The sequence below is a fragment of the Chrysochloris asiatica genome, unplaced genomic scaffold, assembly GCF_000296735.1.
Source record: "Chrysochloris asiatica unplaced genomic scaffold, ChrAsi1.0 scaffold00035, whole genome shotgun sequence".
Classification (NCBI taxonomy): domain Eukaryota; kingdom Metazoa; phylum Chordata; class Mammalia; order Afrosoricida; family Chrysochloridae; genus Chrysochloris; species Chrysochloris asiatica.
Genome location: NW_006408553.1, coordinates 4,722,511 through 4,744,081, shown reverse-complemented (window position 1 = coordinate 4,744,081; position 21,571 = coordinate 4,722,511). Strand labels below are relative to the sequence as shown.

The 21,571-nt window shown below is 40.4% G+C and overlaps 1 protein-coding gene across 1 annotated transcript in view; it reads right to left on the bottom strand.

The window, feature by feature from the left end:
* SH2D4A (SH2 domain containing 4A) overlaps positions 1-21,571 on the bottom strand; it is an 84,487-nt gene that overhangs the window by 38,777 nt on the left and 24,139 nt on the right. The window contains exon 4 of the mRNA XM_006859908.1: positions 575-655. Within this exon, the coding sequence (XP_006859970.1) occupies positions 575-655 (81 nt within the window). The remainder of the gene's footprint in view (positions 1-574; positions 656-21,571) is intronic.

The window sequence follows — 21,571 nt, the reverse complement described above, 5'->3', positions numbered from 1 at the left end:
TCCTAACATGGTAGACAGGGATGGCACAAGAGGTCCCCTTGTATAAGGGCAGGCTCACAGAGACAAGGGAACGCAGAAGTAACTTAATTCACCATTTCCTGTCAATTTTAGTGCTTTCTGAAATTACTCTTCACTCAGTGATTTGAGCAGCCCAGAATATTGTCTCTATTTCAGACTCTCTGTGAGAAGCTTGGAGTCTTGGTGTGGCGCATCTAGATAATACACTGGACTGCAAGGTTGGTTTAAACCACAAGGTCAGTGATTCAAACTCAGCAGGCACTACTCAGAAACCGTATGCAGGATCACTATGAATTGTAACTAACTTGATAGCACTTAACAACAACATGAGGAACTTAGCAGTCATTCTTGGCATCATTTTTTTTTTTTTTCATGATACTGTCCCAACTTCTGATAAACAGATGAAGATTAATTGCTGTGTTTGCAGCTTTTAAGACAGATGTCTTATTCTGTTGCCTGATTTCATTTCTGCAAAAGACTAGTTTAGCAATTTGTCAAACATTAGTGAAAATGGTGATGCCTTAGTCCCCGTGAAGATGCGATGTAAGTTTTTTACCTGGTGAAATCCATATGTCTTGATATGATTGATAGAATCTGCCAACATTTGTTGAATATTTCTTGAAGAACTGGAGGGTGACTAAAATGAAATGAAACACATTTTTTCAAATTACCATTTAGAGAGGCAGTGCAATTTCAGAAGATAATCCATTAATGCCTCCTTCAGCTCAGCTTTCCTTAATGCTTCCCCCACCTCCACGTACTTCTTCTCACAGCTGGATCTACCAGCATTGCCCACCAGCACCTAAGTTTCTGAGCAAATTGTGACTGAGACAGTTGGTATGTGAAGTAAGTCCTTCCTTCTTCCCTTAATCCTTGCAAATCCTATACAGGGTCATTATAGGTTAGAACTACAATAGCAATCTTTATGGAAGCAGATTGCCACATCAATCTTCCACTGAGCATCTATCTTCCACTGATAGCAGTCCTGCCTATCATTTGGTTGGACTCCTGGTATAGTGTTGTAGGATCAGCACTGGACTGTGAATCACAAGGTTGACAGTTCAAACCCACTAGTTGCTCCTTGGGAACCCTAGATATGGTCACTATGAGTCAGAACTGACTTGATGGCACTTAACAACAACATTTGGTTGGCAGTCAAGGACTTTAACTTCTGTGCCACCAGGGCTCCTTTCATCCCTCAATAGGGTTTAGAAGTTATTGCTAAGAGCCACCAGGAGCAGGTAGTTTGGTCATGACAACTGGGTCTGTGTGTCTTGGGCTCCTGGGATGACATTACTCCCCAATTTTAATTCTCTTTTTCCTTTCTTAATCCTTGCTCTACTTGGACCAGAGAGATGTCTTAGTCTCTGACATTTAATTCTGCATAATGTCATGCTTTCCCCTAAGACTGGAGACATGCCTTTGATGTCAGTTTGGTGCCTGGGAGCCCTGCCCACTTTCTCTGCTTGGGGTATGCTCTTCCCCTCCATTCTCTCTCCCTGCTCCTGTTACCAAGTCCGGCATCTAGGTTTCTACAACTCTAGATGGATTTCCCAATGGGAAACTCCTGCCAATGGGATTCCCAGATCCATTGTCTGGATTCTCTGATGTCGTTCCTGCCTGCCTAGTGCCAACCCCTCTGGCATTATGACTGAGCTGGTGTATCACACTACATGCCTCTTACAAACAGGTCAATTACACAGTCTCCCGCCACCCTGCCCCAGACCTGAGCGCAGAGCCTGAGCCAAGTCTCAGCATCATCTTCTTCTCTCCTAGCCCCAATACCCACACACAACCCAAATTCCCAAGCCCTATATCTATGCCTTGCATATAGGAATGAGAATTCATTCCTGAATTGTGCAATAGATCAAAATTTGTCAGCAAAAGGCCAAGGTCAGTGTTCACTGGTGCACAGAGGGTACAGTGGGGCATGACAATGCCATGTAATGAGCCACTGGCAGAGACCGCTAAATACCTCAGATCTGTCCTTCATTCACAGCAGCCACACACGGGCCTACCCAGGCTCACTGCATTTCCCAGTTGCCTTCGCTTTTATCTCAAACATAATGCAGGTGACTGCTGCCATTGAACCACTGCCAGTTAAGCCCTTAAGAGTTCCATCACACATTTCTATATGCCACTTGCCTTTTCCTTTGAACTGCCCACACTGCTATTGAAGACAGTAAGGCCATCAAAAGCCAGAGTCCCTGAATGACTGTGTGGATCTGAGCCCATATGAGCCAACATCCACCCTGGACTTTATAAGAGAAAACAATTAACTTTTATTGCACTTGGACCATTGCCTTTTGTTTTGTTTTGCTTTTTTGTTAATAAAAGTTTAGTCTACCTTACCTAATAAAACTGACCACAATAATTGCAGGCTTTTATTAACTGTGGGGAGTGCTATTAATGTTAATTGGGCTAATGGCTTCTAGTCACTGAATGCCTATTATGATCAGACCCTGAGTTAAGTTACTTAATATGTATTATTTTTACTCTTCATGCCAGCTCTGATAGATGAGACAATGCAATGCTCATATTTTAAAAGAAACTGAATCTCAGAGTTGTGCCATTTATTCAAGATCACTCAGCTGTTTTGTGCCAGAGTTCACGCTTTTCCCACTATACCCTCAATGTAATGCTAAGAAAATGAGAATGCTTAAGCTTATTACTTGGCAAAGTCTTGAATGCTCTAGGTTAGGCAACTGCCACTCAGCATATTATCTCAAAATTTTCTTGTTTTAATATTCAAAAGGATACTTATTTGCTCCACCTCTCAAATAGTGCAGTATAGTAACCAGTTCCTCTATGAGCAGGTTAGAACTATTGCAAAAATTCTGTGTAACAAGAGTCGAAGATGACTCTGAAGGGCTCCAGCTTGCAATCCCTGGATGCATTTCTACCATAAGGCATGTGCGCTCTAAAGCCAGGTTCCTCCTTCTTTTCCTCACTATTACAAGATCTCTGGGGCATCCTTTTGGAAAGAATCATTTCTCTAAGATTCAAATTAGGAAGCCTAGGTATCATATTGTAGATAATATTCTGCCTGTCCTGTCTGCATCCCAAGACTTGCTATTTGTTTGTTTCAGAAGGACTGGGATGGCAGAGTTTTACACCAAGGTTCTGTCAGCAGTACCTTTATCACACTCTTAAACAAACTCTTGTTTCCTGAATTAGCATTAGGCTGGTAGGTATTTGTTTGACCTAAACATTTGGGGTCCTGGCGTGGTGCTATAGGATAAGCACTGGACTGCTAACCACAAGGTCAGTGGTTCAAACCTACTAGCCACTCCTCTGAAACCCTCTACAAGGTTGCTATGAGTTAAAACCAACTCAGTGACACTTAAAAACAAGCAACAAAACATTAGGTACCTGACACTGGTCTTCTAGCCTATTTACTCAGACATTGTCCACTTTTTCAAACTTTGTCTTTATCTCCTCACCAATTACTGACATTTGCATGGGCACAACACTCTATACATATTTGGATGAGCTATTCTTCTTCCCTTAGAATTATCCCTGCTATTTGAACAATTCATTCAATGCATGCAAGAAACATTTATTGTTTTTTCAATTATCTTTTTTTTCTATCATCAAATGCCTTTTCTTACTAGCATTTTCGACATGCTGACTGCTTTTGCACTTACCAGATATGATGGGCTGTTAATATTTTTAAATAACTCAAAATGAGGCAGCGACACAGACAGTGTGAAGTACATGATGCTGGGGGCTCAGTAATCACTGTGACGGTAACACCATCTACCGATGGTGGTCAGAGCTGATGTACTTTCTTTGCCTTTAGAGAGTTTCTTTTTGTTTGTTTAGTTTTTAGTATACCAAAGCTCAAAAGCTGGACATTCTTGAATAGACATTTTGATATCAGTAACTGTTTTGTTTAAATACCACTCCTAAGATCAACACTCTTATGCAAAAATATTGTCTAAAATATAAATGCTGAAGCTATTCACATACTAAGAACCAGGTCCACATTTTTAAAATTTTTACTTTTCAAGCTGAACCAAGATTTGCCATCATTCCAAAGTGTCAAGATAATATGAAAAACTTAAATAAGAATTCCATATGGTGGTTCATTCAGATATAAATTTAGGACAAAAACCAAATACAAATGTAAGGACTGATATCAGCTCAATCTCAAAGGGATTTCCTTTATTTAAAAAAACAGCCAGATGAATGGACTTAACAGTGATAATTGATGATGCCAATATCAAAGGGACACAACCTCAGAAATAAAGATGACTTTAGCATTCCCAGAATGAAGATGAAAGGCTTCTTGGAGAAGGTACCAGGCCGACTGAAGCACCCTCACATGATGTTTTTATTTATTCCTACTCCTGGTGTAGTGCTGTAGGATAAGCACTGGACTGCGAATCTCAAGGTCAGCAGTTCAAACTCACCAGATGCTCCTCGAAAACCCTATTCGGGGTTGTTATGAGTCTAACCGACTAGACGGGACCTAACAACAACTAGCAACAAAAGAAAGACAGGAAAACTACCTACCTTTTGGATAATGATTGCTTATGTAGCAATTGTTTACTTTCAAGAGTAATACATCATTTGACCTTCATGTCAACCTTGTGAGAGGGTCAGGGTCGGTATCATCCCTTTACCAATGAGATAGGAAATCAGAACTCTCCTTAACTCTCCATGACATCCCCATGTCTAGAACTTGCTCCTTCCACTGGACCTCCCAGGGAGAGCATATGTCTACTCTAATACATCTCCCATCTGATACATCACAGAGACATCTGCAGCTGCTGAAACACCAATGACAGAGTTTTATATGCGCTTCACATTGACTTCTACTTCACATTTGTTTCACCTAAACATGAAAACTGTCACAGAGCATTCATGCAAAAGCTCTCCAAAAAGAAAACTTGAGAGCTGATAGCATCCAAAGCTAGTACACTTCCTGCAGACACCAAGACAAAATGATTCTCTCCTATCAGTGCAGATCCCAACTAGATTCTGGGAGTCCAGCCCAGCCAGATGAGAGTTTACAAAAAAAGCATTAATATGAAACTCAGGAAACCAGCAGTTCAAATCTACATAGGCAACTGAATTACAGGAAGATGCTGTTGTTGTTGTTAAGTGCCACTGAGTTGGTTCCAACTCATAGAGACCCTGTACAGGGTTTCTGAGGAGCAGCTGGTGAGCTTCAATCACCGACCTAATGGTTCAAACTGACCTTGAGGTTGAGTGCTTATCCTACAGCACCACACCAGGACAACATCATCTATAATATATGGTTACAAATACACATTTATTGCCCCAGAGATTGTCCCATAAGCGAAGGATAATTCTAATTATATTCAGTTTTAAGATGGGCTGGAAAAACAGTTAATTCTTCTAACTTAATGAATTAATATTCACTTGCTTAAAAGTTGTTGCTGTTATGTGCCATGGAGTTGGTTCCGACTCATAGCGACCCTGTACAGGGTTTCCAAGGCTGTAAATCTTTATGGGAGCAGAAAGCCTCATCATTCTCCCATGGAACAATTGGTAGTTTCAAACTGCTGACGGTGAGATTAGCATCCTGATTCATAACCACTATGCTACCAGAGCTCCTTTGCTTAAAAGTAGGACTATACAATTATACAAATGCTACCCGCCATTGCCATCAACTCAATTCTGACTTAAAGTGACCCTTTCTGTCTCTATGCATTTGCCTGACCTATTTCATATAAGTGAATCATACAGTATTTGTCATTTGTGTCTGATTTATTTCACTCATAATAATGTTTTTAAGGTTTGTCCATATCACATAGCATATACAAAAACATAATTTCTCATTTTTACTGGAAAATATTCCACTGTACGTATATACCACTTTGAGTTACCTATTCATGTATTGATTGACATTTGGGTTGTTTCCACTAGTATTCAATGTTTATGGTAAAGATTGAAATTATGAATTAATGGGCAAAAATCAAGGATTTATTTTTTAAAACAAACTCCTAGATTAAGTGTTTACTCATCCTGTTCTCTTACATCTCTTAAATTAATGGAATGTCTTCATAAGATTGTTGGTCAGAATGATACTCTCCATGAGAGCAAAGCCCATGCCTCTTTAACTCCCTGCCGTCTGAATTCCCAGTAGACAGAACTGTGCCTGGAATTTGGTGGTGGTGGTGTGCTGTTGAGTCAGTTGCAACTCACAGATACCCTGTATAGGGTTTCTCAGGCTCTAAATCTTTATGGGAGCAGAAAGCCTCATCATTCTCCCACAGAGTGACTGGTAGATTCGAACAGCTGACCTTAAGGTTAATAGCCCAACTCGATATCCAATACTATATCAGGGCTCCTTTGGTAATTAATAGAGCCTCAATAAATAGTTTCTGAAAGAATGAAGGTACTGTTAATTTATTAAAGGCTTTCTCAATTATTAAAATATATTCAATATAGTTTTACTGTTAATCAAAATAAACTGAATTCTAGTTCTCTGAAACTGATAGTCAATAATTTACCCAACCCTGTTAGCAGGTCACTGAAATAAGCCAGATCACCCTATTCCTAGCCATTTGGAAAAAAAAAAAAAAAAAAAAAAGACAATTTTCTAGTAAGACTATAAGCTTTTGAGCACAGCACGGTTTAGGGATAGCAGAATAATGGGAGAGAAGAAAACTATATTTCTGATTAACTGCAAGGTCGGCAGTTCAAGCTCACCAGTCGCTCCTCAGAAACCCTATACAGGGTCGCAGTGGGTCAGAACCGACTTGACAGCACTTACCAACAACAACAAAGTTGCAAAGAATAAGATTATATAAAGAGCAGAGGCAGTTTCCTAAAACCAATTAGATTAGCAAGATGGGAAAAAGGCACAATAACTTTTACTCCTAAAATGTAGTATATGTGCCCTAAGGAGCTCTGGTAGCGTAGTGGTTACGAATCGGGCTGCGAACCTTAAGGTCAGTGGTTCGAAACTACCAGCCGCTCCGTGGGAGAAAGATGAGGCTTTCTACTCCCGTAAAGATTTACACCCTCGGAAACCCTGTACAGGGTCGCTATGGGTCGGAACCGACTCGAAGGCACTTAACAACAACAACAGCGTGATTTTACTAAAATAAGAATTAGGATGATGAAGACCCTGGGGATGCTTTGCCCCTTTTTCTAACATGCAGAGATTTCTAGAGACCCTAACTTACAAGTTTAGCAACCCACCACCACCATCTGTGTCCCTAAGGTTTTCATGACCCCACACAGAAATTCAGTACTTCTTAAAAAATAATCTCCTGTTCCTCCACTAAAACCGGAATAAACCTTTTTCTCTATACATTTTCTTACTCTAGCCAGAATGTGATGTCTGATTTTATAGAAAGAATAGATTTTGTTTAGTGTCTTAATTTATTTTGAGCATATTAGAGTATCAAACTTGCATATTTGATAAACATCTGTCCTCTTCTATCACAACTTTCCCCAGCACACCACAAAGCACATATTCATGATTTATAAAACACTTCATGTTTATTTATTACTTTGTTTTATTCTCACATCAACCTAGTGATATTTAGTTGTTGTGGCCTTCACTTTATAAGCCGGGAAACAGCCCCAGAAATTGACAGACTGGATTGTAAGTAGCAGATAGGATTTCAACTCTCCTGACTCTGGGTTCCATGCCTTTCTTTCCATTTATATAGTTTCTTCCAATCATTTGTAAGTGTATCAAGTTGATTTATCAGCTTCACAAGATACAATGATAGACTAGAACCAATTCTGTTTTTCTCTTTCATAATTTATTTTGTAGTGAAGCTTTTGATATAAAATGGTGGTGGTTGTATGTCCTTGATTTGGTTCTGACTCATAGCAACTCTGTATAGGGTTTCCAAAGCTGTAAATCTTTACAGGAGCAGAAAGCCTCATCTTTCTCTTCCTTGGAGTGGCTAGTAGTCCCTCGGACTGCTGACACTGCATTTAGCAGCCCAACTTATAACCCACTATAATACCAGGGCTCCTTTTATATACTGTTCTGATTTTGTATTTTAAATCACAGTGGCTTAAATAGCCTTTCAGGCAGTAGAATTTAATGATTCTATCTTATATAGGCTCCTCACTGGACTGCTAACCACAGGTTGGCTGTTCAAACCCACCAGCCGCTCCTTGGAAACCCTATACAGGGTCACTATGAGTCAGAACTGACTTGATGGTACATAACAAAAACATTTTATGTAAAATTATATCCTACAAACTACCATGAGACTATTAACCAAGTCATTTCCGTGTAACTATTACAGTTACACGGAAATGACTTGGTTAATAGTGTAATTCTCTGATTATGGCTTTAATCAAATTAGTTAGATAAACACAGTTAACTCCCTGTTTGTTTTTATCTAGTACACTCCCTACCTTAACTCATATAAATAATATTGAAGTGTTACTTTCATGGGTACAAGAAGGGAATGTACAGCAAAGGAAACAGTTTCTCGGTTTTGGATAGGATTATCCCTTTTTTTTCTTCACATCAACTTAAACCTGAAAATTCTAGCTTGCATTTCCAGAATACCTTCTGCTGTTCTGTTTACATTGAGGCCATTTATTTTAAGTGTGGCCTGACTCCCTTCCAGGGATGGGCAATACTATTATATACAGAGAGGAATCAGCCAACACCTACAGGTGTTCCCAGGACCAGGCACAGGGTACCTACTCTGGGAAAAGATTCAGGTTCCTCATCTCTGCTACTCACCAAGTTTCCGTATTCTCCACTTGAAGTCACCACAAGGCATTTTGCTCCTAATAATACTTTCACTCTTTACAGAAAGCCCAACCACACTAAAACCAACCCCTTGGTTGTTATGCAGTAGCACTGTGAAATAAATGTTGCTTAGTGCCATTGAGTGGGTTCCAACTCACAGCGACACTATAGGTTTTCTGAGTAGCAGCTAAGTGGGTTTGAACTGCCGATCTATTGGATCACAGTCTAGTGCTGATCCTACGGTGACACACCAGGAATAAATAAATATCTAAAAAAACAAACAAAGTGTATTCTTTCTATTTATTCAGAGATGTGCCTGGATCTTAGTGACTCCCTTGTAGAGCTCTCCTTTATAAAATGCAAACAACCTAAATCAGGTTTTACAGAACTGCTGATTTCAGAGTATACAGCAAGCAAGCTTAACTTGGTTTGGAAGGGATGTATAGAAGCTTGATCATTGTATCTTCAAAGCATTCTACAGGTTGTTCTTCAGTTGCCATCTACTAATGAGAACATAATACTATGGTGGTGGTGGTTATGTGCCCCGGAATCAGTTCCGACTCATAGCGACCCTGTACAGGGTTTCCGAGGCTATAAACCTTTATGTGAGCAGAAAGCCTCATCTTTCTCCCACGGAACAGCTGGTAGTTTCAAACTGCTGACCTTGAGGTTTGCAGCCTGATCGTAATCACTACACTACCAGAGCTCCTACATAATACTATAAGTTATCCAAAACCCAAATCTACTGCCATTAAGTTGATTCTGACTCATAGGAACCCTGTATAGAGTTTCCAGATCTGTAACCTTTACTGGAAGGAGCAGAAAGCCACAAAGCAGCTGTTGAGTTTGAACTGCCAACTTTGTAATTAGCAATCCACTGCTTATCCTATAGTGCCATCAGCACTTCCGTTATAAATTATTATTGTTGTTATTAAGTGTCATCAAGACAGTTCTAACTCATAGCAATCGTGGATAGGGTTTCCAAGGAGTGGCTAGTGAGTTTGAACTGCCAACCTTTCCGTTCAACTGCCGAGCAGTCTAGCGCATTAACCCACAGCAACACACCAGGACTCCAACATTATAAGTTATAGTAACATTTAAAAATGTACCTGAAGGTTATCTCAGGGCAGTAGTTTCAGGGGTTCATCCCAGCCTTTATGGCTCAAGAGTCTGGAGTACATGAAAATTTGAAACTCTGTTCTATATTTTCCTCTATAGAACCTTTATCAGAGTGTTCAGTAATGATAATTGAACACCATCCACTTCTAGATTTTTGGGAAAGGAAGCAATCAACCATAAGTTCTACTTCTTCCTCTCGCTCTGGACCTCTGCTTCCTCTATTGCTTTGGGTGAATAGACACCAATTGTTCCTTGAATGGTTACTTGCAATCTTTTAAGACCCCAGGCATTACGAAATGAACAAGAAGATAGAACAGGAACACTAAGCACATTTTCAGGCCACTTAACTAGGATGTCACACGAAACCCTGATCCAGCAGGATCAATTATATGAGGTGTCTGATTTGTTCTTGTTATTGTAAAAGTTTTTCTACCACCCAACTTTTGCCGATTCAACTTGCTTTAGAGCTTAAAATCTGGCAGCACTCTGGTCACAGATGAGTACAGCAAGCCCAAACCAGTTTCAGATGCCAATTTTTCTTGAGTACCTCATGCATCTCTGATAGCCAAAGTGCCAAAGTCAGAAACAGTGTATTTGAAACTGGGTTTTGGGTCACTGCCCCTATCGCTACAAATAGAACAGCAACTCCTTCACAGGACACGCCCCTTAATAGCTGCAAGGTCACCTGGTTGTGACTTCATACTCCAAGGGGCTCAGAGGCAATATGAAAGCTTTCTTGTGTAGTGACTCATTGCTGCTTTCAGTCGTGGTTGTGGAAGAAGATTCCTTCGTTCTCTGTGCCCTATTTAAGTTACCTTGTGGAGCTATAGCAGTGGACACCTCTAGGCCTCAAGTTAAATCAATGGGATGATCCATATTTGTTTTGTTTTGTTTCTTGTTGAAGACTTAATCAAGAATCTTATATATATATATTTAAAAATGGGCTCTTTTCTCTCCTACCACAAATGTTTTACAGATGTAGTACTTATTGACAGCAATTACATTAATCGGCTGTGTAATGAAACAACAGTTTGACTAGTAAAGAATGTCTATCTTGGCCACTGTGCTTTTTTAAGATTTATGTATATGGAACTAAACTGACAACAGCAACTCTCTGAAAGATCAGCTAAGGAAACTTGGGGGAAAGTCAATTTATGTTAATGGAGGAAGAACAACTAGACAAAGGAGGGTGAGAAAGGTTGCATTACTAGAAGAATGTAGTCAATATCACTGAATTGTAAATGTTGAAATTGTTGAATTGATGTACATTCTCCTGTGCATATTCTCAACAGCAACAAACATCTGATGCTATAATATGTATGTGTGTGTAACGCACTGGACTGCAAGGTCAGTTTGAACCTCAAGGTCAGCAGTTCAAACTCACCAGCCACTCCACGGAAACCCTATACAGTGTTGCTATGAGTCAGAACCGACTCGACGACAGTTAACAACATATACGTATATGTTGTTAAATATATATATATATATATTTGTTGTTAAGCCTTGTATTGATATATATAAATATACACACCACTCCATGGTTTTAATGTCCAGTTTATAGTCAAAATATATATTCTGTGGAGCATTTTCTTATCAGTTCTTATAGTGACAAATGACAAGTTTTAAAGTCTTTTTGTGGGATTCTCTACTAACTAAAGCTTAAGGCCTTGGGGCAGTGTGGTATTTGTGTATGTGTGTGTGTTGTGAGTGGGGGCTGTGTAGAGAATGTGTGAGCTGTGTAGAGGATGTGTGGCATGTATTTGTGTGTGGATTAGCATGTGTGGGGTGTACGTGTGGGATGTGTATAGGGAAGAATGTGTGGGAGTGGAGGAGCAAAAGGTCTCATCTCTAACTCCATTTGGTTAAAGAAGATATGAAGGGGAGGAATCTTGCTCACGGTTTTTGAATCTGTTAGCTGCAAGGTTTTTCTTTCATTTTTTTAATGCTTTGAATTCCAGTTATACTTTTTTTTTTTCAAATCCCCTACTTTGTAGGGTGGTCCACTCTGAAGGCCATTTCTGTAAGAATATTGGATAATTCTTTGGAGATAAAATCTAAAAATGAGCAGATACAATTTTATTCAAGGTCTCCTTCAGGGACAAGGGCAGTCAGTCTACTGATTAATGAGTTCCCAGCCTACAATTATATTGTTGTTGTTGTTGTTAAGTGCCGTCGAGTCGGTTTCGACCCATAGCGACCCTGAACAGGGTTTCCGAGGCTGTAAATCTTTACGGGAGCAGATCGCCTCATCTTTCTCCCGCGGAGCAGCTGGTAGTTTCGAACTGCGGACCTTGCGGTTCGCAGCCCAATTTGTAACCACTACGCTACCAGAGATCCTTATATAGAAGCAGGAAAAAAAAAAACACAAAAAAGCTTATCTTTGAATTAGCATACTCTGCCATTCTAACCGGACTCAGGACTGCTCAGCTCTCTCCCAAATTCTACTTTAGAAAAGGGGGTTGGGGTGAAACACTGACTACAGTCAAAGAATGATCCATTCTGTTGGTCTCCAATATCTCCACTGACCACAGGGTACCCCAAGTTCTCACCCAAACTCCCCGTTGGGTGATTTCTGTTCACAGGAAGCACCACCTGTCACTGCTTCTGGATTCTATTAACTTTCCATCACACTTGTCTTCTGTCCTGGGAATGGCATCTGATGCCCAACCAGCCTGTCTCAGTACTTGACTGATATTTACCATCCCTGCCAGTTCAGTGACAGGCACCCAGTAGCACTGTGTGTTCACTGTGATCTGCCATGAACCACAACACTAAACAATCCCGCAGAGCATCATCCACTGTATTTCCCAAGCACGGTCACCACTGCCCTGGTGTGAAGCTGGGGGTTAATACACTGGACTGCGAAGTCGGTTTGAACCGCAAGGTCGGCAGTTCAATCTTACCAGCTGCTCCTCAGAAACCCTATACAGGGTCATTATGGGTCGGAATCAACTCAACAGCACTTAACAACAACAACAATCACTACCACCCAGGGGAACACAGTGGCAATGGACTGTGGATCACAAGGTTGGCAGTACAAGCCCACCAACTGCTCCTCAGGAGAAAGATGAGATTTACAGCTGCTTCTTAGAAACCCTATACAGGATCACTATGAATCAGAACCAACTCAACAACACTTAACAATAACAACAACCATAACAGTAAAAACTAAGGACAGGACACCAGGGCTTTTGCAGATTAAAAACCATATACTCAGCTCTAATTGAGGGACTCTTTCTGTTTCCTCCTCAGTTTGGACAAACTATACATCTTCCCTGTGCCTCCAACTGTATCTCCAAACTGAGAGGCATGAAAGAAAGTTGGATTCATGATAAAAACAGCATTGTATGATCAGAGAACTTGAGGGGAAATTTCTTCTCTGCTTTCATCAGTTGACAAGGGGGCAGTCTCCTGATACTTATTACATTTTCACAGCATCCTTTATAATATATCACTGTTGCTCAATTTAATCCCTATTTTAAAGAGGGCTTAGACCCTTTACAGGTAACAGCTCAAAGCTATGGGGCTGCCTCTAGGAACAAAACCTCCATTCCCAGGCTGCTGTTGTTGCATGCCTTAGACCTGACTCTCATAGCGACCCTAAGACACCAAAACAGGATAGAACTGCTCCATACGGTTTCTTATCTTGCAATCTTTACCTATATAGGGTCACTATGAGTCAGAACCAACTCAACGGTACTTAACAACAACAGCAATCTTTACATGCGCAGATCACGAGGTCTGTTCTCCCATGTAGTTGCTGGTGGGTTTGACTAGGTGACCTTTTGGTTAACAGCTGAGTGTGTTAATCTGTGTACCACAAGGGCTCAGATTCCCAGGGTAGAGCGCTTTTTATTGTGTTGTTGTTAAGTGCTATGAATAAGTTCCAACTCACATTGACCCTACACACAGAATGAAACACTGCCCGGTCCAGAGCTATCCTCACAATTGCTATCTTTGAGTTTAGTGTTACTGCCACTGTGTCAATCCATTTATTGGGGTCTTCCTCTTTTTCACTGACCCTCCACTTTACCCAGCATGACGTCCTTCTCCAGAAACTTATCCCTCCTGACAACATGTCCAAAGTATGGGAGACAAAGTAAAAAGATTAGAGCTCAAAGGAAATTTATGAGGAATCATTTGAGCAAACAGATGCCAGCTCTACAGTCAACTCCCATGATGTAGTAGCTAGTATTGGCTGCCTAGAACACTATGCAGACAAGGAAGTGAGGTCATGCCTTGGCTCCTAAGTGCTACGATCAAGCAGTGAAGATGGCCCTGGTAAAGGCATGGGACGTTTTCAGAGTTGTGCTTTGAAACAGAGAGTAGTTATTTTATAGATAAGGAAAATCAAGTCCTATGGAGATAGAGTCAAAATAAGAAGTCAGCTCTTCCAATTCCTTGTCAAGTCTGTGCTCTGTTTTACGGAATTTGCTCTCTTAACCTCACCATGGCTCAAAAACAAACTGCAAATCCACAGTCTTTCATTCATCATTCTGAAATCCAATAATCTCTGAAAATATACAACTCATATTGAAGGCAAAACCTGTCCAGAGCTAACATGAGACTAGTTACAATATTTGATTACGGAGTCTGCCCCAAACCTTGCTGGAAGAAGCATTATATGAGGGTAAATTTAAAAAGTATTGCTATTAGGGTGCTAGTTCATATATGTACATGTTTATTTCAAGTAAAACATATCTAAACATGTCTCTGTGATCTGTGGATGACAAGTTCTTTCAGTAATACAGTTGTCTTAGCCTCGTTAACATGCCTTCAAAGAGGTCCAATCAAACTGCAGCTTCTGAGGATATCTGCTGCTCACCCTTTGTTAAATTTAAGACAAAGAGGCCAGTTCACAAGGTTATAGTGACTGGAGAATTCCCAAAGGGCAATTTTATTAGATTTTCTTGAAGGATGCAGGACACTCACAGAGGTTTATTAGGGAGAAGTTTTAAGAAAATGGAAAACTTCACTGGTGAGAAAAAGGCCAGAAAAGTTGTATTAAGGGTTTTATTTATTTTTTTTTTCCATCATGAATGTACTTGCTCATTCTTTGAGGATAGCAAGCGCTGTCCTACAATAATTATCTTGGGAAACTTATCCTCATCCACCCTACAGCCCTGATCGGCCCTCCCCTTTTTCTTTTCTTTTTTGATCTCCAAACTCATAGAACATATAAAAGGAACACAGTTTGAGTCTCAAGGATGCCAAAAACTGCTGTTTTGACATGGTATGAATTGAAGAATGCACTGTTCTTTGGGGGAAGGGTTAGAGAGATGGAACCACTTCCTTCAGAAGTGTATAGACCTAAATAGAGGATCTGTCAAAAAACAATAGCTTCAAATTTTGATATTTTCATTGAATAAAGGTTTTTGATTTTGTAGTGGTACTTTTTAACTTACCCTTGTATAATAGTTGGTATATGCACATCATTACCTTTCTGAAATGTAAAATCTGAAACATATCTGGGTCCAGGGGTTTCAGATAAGGAATGGCAGATCTAGTCTATAAGTCCATTGCCTACCAGGGTGTGGTAGGTAGAATGGTCCCTAAAGATGTCCATGTCTTAATTCCTCTATTGTTGTTAGGGGTCTTGAGTTAGTTTCAATTAATAGAGACCCTATGTATGCTGAAGAACAAAGATGTCAGCTTTAAGACTAAGGTGCACCTGACCCAAGCCATGGTATTTTCAATAACCTCATATGCATGTGAAAGTTGGACAGTGAATAAGGAAGACTTTAGAAGAATTGATGATTTTGAGTTATGGTGTTGGAGGAGAATATTGAAAGTGCCATGGGCTGCCAAAAGAACCAACAGATCTGTTTTGGAAGAAGTGCAGCCAGAGTGCTCCTTGGAGGCCAAGATGGCCAAACTTCGTCTCTCATACTTTGGACATATTGTCAGGAGGGACCAGTCGCTAGAGAAGGAGATCATGTTTGGCAGGGTGTAGGGTCAGAGAAAAAGAGGAAGACCCCCAGCGAGATGGATTGGCAAAGTGGCAGTATCAATGGGCTCAAGCGTGGCAACAACAGTGAGGTTGGCCCAGGATTGGGCAGTGTTTTGTTCTGCTGTGCATAAGGTCGCTATGAGTCAGTACTGATTCAATGGCACCTAACAACAACAACAATGTACAACAGAACACAACACTGTCCCACTCATTACTGTGTTTGAGGCCATTGTTGTAACCACTGTGACAGTCCATCTCACTGAAGGTCGTCCTCTTTTTCACTAACTCACTACTTTACCAAGTATGATCCAAGCACAATGTCCTTTTCCAGGGATTGGGAACTCCAGATAACATGTCTAAATTACATGACACAAAAATTTCACCATCCTCGCTGCCAAGGAACATCTGACTGTACTTCTTCCAAGACAACTTTAATCATTTTTCTGGCAGTCCAGGGTACATTTAATATTTTTCACTACCACCATAATTCAAGCTCATAAATTCTTCTTCAGTCTTCCTTAGTCATTGTTCATCTTTTGCATGCATATGAGGCAATAAAAAATGTCATTGCCTGAGTTAGGAGCACCTCAGTCCTCAAGGTGACATTTTTGCTTTCTAACACATTAAAATGGTCTTTTGCAACAGATTTTCCCAGTGTAATATGTCATTTGATTTCTTGACGTTTCCATGGGTATTGACTATAGATCCAAGTGAAATTAAATTCTTGACAACTTCAGTCTTTTCTCCTTTTAAAATGTTACTTGTTGATTCAATTGTGTGAATTTTGGTTTTCTTTATGTTGAGGTATAATCCCTACAGAAGGCTATAGTCTTTGAACTTCATCAGTAAGTGCTTCAAGTCCTCTTCATTCTCAGCAAGGCAAGTTGTGCCATCTGTATATTTGTTAACGAGTTGTTAATGAGTCTTCTTCCAATTCTGATGTAGCATTCTCCTTCATATAGTCTATCATCTAAGATTATTTGCTCAGCATACAGATTGATAAAGTATGATGAAAGGATACAGCTCTGACATACAACTTTTCTAATTTTAAACCATGCAGTACCACCTTGTTCTTCTCAAATGACTGCCTCTTTGTCTATGTACAAGGTTCATGAGCACACTTAAATGTGTTCTGGAATTTCCATTATTCACAATGTTATTCATAATGTTTTATGACCCACATAGTTGAATGCTTTTGTTTAGTCAACAAAGCACATGTAAACATCTTTCTGGTATTCTCTGCTTTCAGCCAAAATCTACCTCACATCAGAACTCATGAATATGTAACCTTCATGGCTAAAGGAACTATGCAGATGTAATTATTAAAGTTGTTGTTGTTGTTGTTAAGTGCCATCGAGTCGGTTCCGACCCATAGCGACCCTGTACAGGGTTTCCGAGGGTGTAAATCTTTCTTATTAAAGTTAAGGACCTTAAAATAGGATGACTATCCTGGTTTATCTGTTGGGTCCAATCTAACCACATAAGCCCTTAACAGCAGAGAGTTTTCTCTAGCTAGATGACATCACCTGAAAAGCATGAGAAAGAATGCCGGAAATCTCTAGGCAAAGACCTTTCACTGGCTCACAGCCAGCAGGGAGTGTTAGTTCATTTGCCCAGTAACCTCAATCAGTTTGTAAGTGAATTCTTCCCTAGGCCTCCAGCTTAGTCCATGCCTTGTGAGACCCACTAACCAGAGGACACAACCATACCATACTAGACTTCTTACCTAAGAACTAACTGTGAGAAAGTAAATGATTGTTTCTTGTTTTGTTCTCTTCTCATTGTGGTTTCCATCCAGCAGTTTATTAAATTATTCTTCTAAGGAGCTAACATTTCTTACAGCCGCAACAGAATACCAATACTTAAGAAAAACCTGATTCTTCTTCCATAATCTGGCCTCTCAACATCTAGTCAAATGTGCCTTCCTTGAGTGCAAAACATAGTATACGATTCCAGTCAGGTTGTTCTCGGCCTTTCATCTGCACATATTTCATACTTTTCAATTTGCTTGTCAGAACTACAGATTCCTTCCCCCGAACCATCTCTGTGCCTTTATAGCCTGCCCCACTCTATCCCTGCCTTCTACAAATAAGTGGAGCCACCCACTGCCCAGCTGGTACTGGGTTATGTTGTGCCCAATTGAGTGTTTCCTAACTGCTTGTTTTCTTCCCAGTGGAGCTAAAACTCCGGAAAGATAAAGATCTTGTCTTATGCCTCCCCACAGCTCCATAATACTTATCACTGCACTACTCAAGTATTGAACCCTTGCTAAACATGTGCTCAGAGAATGATCCAGCCACGCAAGACGGCAGTACAAGGGGTTGAAATGAGCAAGTAGCCTCAGTGTGGGCCACAGTCATGCTGAGGAGTCAATGCTGCTGGTGTTTCCCAGCTAAATTAGCCCCTGAGAACTGTACTGGGATGTGCCACTTTCAAAGCATTTCCAAATACATTATCTCATGCTATTTTCATAAAAACCCCATGAGGTCAAGAGAGCAGCATTTTTAATTCCCAATTTTTATAGATGAGAAAACAGAGGCTCCAAAAGGTTCTGAGACTTGCCCAGGTAGCCAAGCTATTAAACCATGCACCAGAGACCCAGTGCAGAGGCAATCTAAAAATCAGCTGAGAGAGCAGCAGAAAAACATCACCAGTGTGAATTGCACGCTGGCTCAAGGTTTCCAGAAAGTGAGATTTCATCCTTTTTCCTCATATTTCCTACTCTGTTCTCTTTCCCTTTCTCTGTGTTATCTTAGCTAAGAAGCTCTTCTATCTAATTTTTAAATGAATAAATTAAAAATTCCTGCTAAAGGGTGGTTGTTGTTGTTAGGTTCTGTTCAGTCGGTTCTGATCCATAGCGACCCTATATACAATAGAATTAAACGCTGCCCAGTCCTGCGCCATCCTCTCAGTTGCTGCTATGCTTGAGCCCATTGTTGCTGCTACTGTGTCACTCCATCTTGTTGGAGGCCTCCCTCTTTTTCACTGTCCCTCCTACTATATACCAAGCATGATGTCTTTTTTCCTGACAACATATCCTAAGTATGACAGGCGAAGTCTGGCTAAAGCGGGAAGGGGAAGCAAAATTCCAATCCCAACCATGTGATTATTAAGAGACATTCATAAGCGGCGACACCAGAGATGGAGACAGAGATGGGGGCATGGAGAGAGAGAGCAGCTGAGGACTCTAGGGTCACGGAAAGAGAAAGACTGTGTGCTGGCAGCCAGGTGCTGGCAGCAGGAGGCAGGCTTGCAGAATGTGCCCTTTGGTTGTTTAAATGATTATATATTCCTGAGTGTTTTTGTGAACATCCCCCCAAAAAACAAAAAACACAGATAGAATAGAAGCAAATACTGTTGAATGATGATGAGCAGAGGAGATTATAATCATTGCAATGAAATGATGAGTGTAAAACTCATGTTCTCCCATGTAAACTATTACTGAATTTACAATAAAAACAAAGCAAAAGACATTCATAAAAAACTCTCCCTGGGGTAGATGAGATGGCAAAAGCACTGAACCTGAAGTTATAAGACTTAGTATGTTATAAATTTAGCACCTTTAAAAAATAGAAACTACTGGTGTCTTGGTAGGGCACCAAAGATAAGCACTGGACTGCTAACTGAAAAACTGGCAGTTCAAACCCACCAGCCCCTCTTAAACTCTATACAGAGTCGCTCTGAGTACAAACCAACTCAACCACACTTAACAAAAATAGCAATGAGGCTTTACACAAACTATTGCTCTTGATCCCTCTCTTCATGATTTGTGTATCTGTTAATGTATGCATATATTAAAATATATCTTTATGTTTATATGTAATGTTTGGGTCCCTCAAAACAAATAAAAACAACATTTATAATGATACTTAAAATAAAAGGCAGCAATAATGAAAACTAAAAACTCAAAAAAGAAGAAGTATTTGACTTAACGTCAGGACCGACTTATGAGGGAGTCATCTGAATAGAACCCTGCAATAAGTCAGGGGCTTCCTGTATACAAACATGTTGTTAAGTGCCATCGAGTTGATTCCAATCCATAGCGGCCCTGTATAGGGTTTCTGAGGAGTGGTTGGTGAGTTTGAACCACCATTCTTGTAGTTCAAACCAACTTTTCAGTCCAGTGCATTAGACCACAGCGCCACACCAGGACTCCTTACAAACATGAGGACATTCTAATTCTGTGAGCATTAGTTTCTTCATCTGTACAATCAAAACGATAATGCTCTGTCTACTTCACAGAAGCAAGTAAACATGAAATGACTGCATGTGAAGAAGCTTTGTGAACTCCTAAGTGAGTTTTACTATGTATAAACTCACCTTGTATCTCTCACTACCACCAAGTAGCATGAGGAATTCGTGATGTGTCTAAAAGGTACGTCTTCTCCTTTAAAACTAGCTCTTCCTTTACATCTTCCCATTTGTGGTGATGGCACCCCATTTTCTCAGGCATCCAAGCTGAGAAACTTGGGTTGAGGAGAAGCTTTGCTCATCTACTCTTCCTGACCTGTTCCTTTCAAAATATTAATCTGTCCAGGTAAACTTCCTGCTTAAGACTCATTGACAATTCCCAATTGTTCTTGGGAGAAAAAGATCAAAACATGTAAGTCATCCCCTCAGCTCTGCAGTCTGGCCCCTACCCACCTCCCCAGCCTCACTGCATAGGCTCTCCCTTCTGCCCTACTGCATTCCTTGGCTTTTTTTATGCTTCCAAAGAACCATGTATCCTCCAGCTGTAGCTTTGTACAAGCAGTTCCCTTTGCTAAGCCTGCCTCCCATTGTTATCTCAAGCTCCATGCCCTCAGCAAGGCCATACCCAGAATGCCTGGCATCACCTAAGTTCTCATGTAATGGGACTGCATAGAACTATAGCATTTTTCTTGGAGCATGTATTACTGTTTAAAATGACATTTCATTTAAATTTCTACTCCACCTAAATCATCAATGTTATGAGAGCAGTGATCCTGTTTAACTCCAACATTGTTGTTGTAATCTCAATGCCTAGCACTTAGCAGGGACTCAAATGTACTTTTAAAATGAACAAGTAAATCAGGAACAGTCGGCCTCACCTTTCTCTCCCAGAGCAGCTGTTGGGTTTGAACTGCCAACATTGTGGTTAGCAGTCTGACACTCATCTCATTGTGTCACCGGGGCTCCTTCAACCCATATTGCTATTGTTAAGTGCCATCAAGTCGGTTGTGACTCATAGAGACCCTGTACAGGGTTTCTGAGAAGTAGTTGGTGGGTTTGAACTGCAAGCTTGCAGTTAGCAGTCCAGAGCTTATTCTAAGGCACCACACCAGGAGTCCTTCAACTCATATTAGTAATTATAATATTACCAAGTCCTTGAAGTAAGCAGGGCAGACAACTGTATCCCCACCTGGCAGTGTTAAAGAGGTCAAGAGCTAGTGCTGTACAGCTGGGACTTGAACAAAAGTCAAAAAATTGCAAATCCCCTGCTCATTCTCAGTGTAATTAAATTCCTGGCAGAATAGGGGACTTCATAATATAGTTTTATTGTATTTCCAAACTATAATCCAAGTAGCAAATTATATTTGAGCTTTGTAAATCACCTGAAACATAGGGGAAGTTACACCAACGCTGAGTATAAAAATCTATTGTATAGGGGGACTAAGACTCCCCCCATAATCACAGGCATGATCTGTGAAGTCAAACTCCTCAGTATAAAGGGGAAGACTTAAAAGACCATAAGCTAAGCCACGAATGTACCTGCAGATATGATAAAGCAGGGGTCAGGAAACTAAGTAAAAGCACAC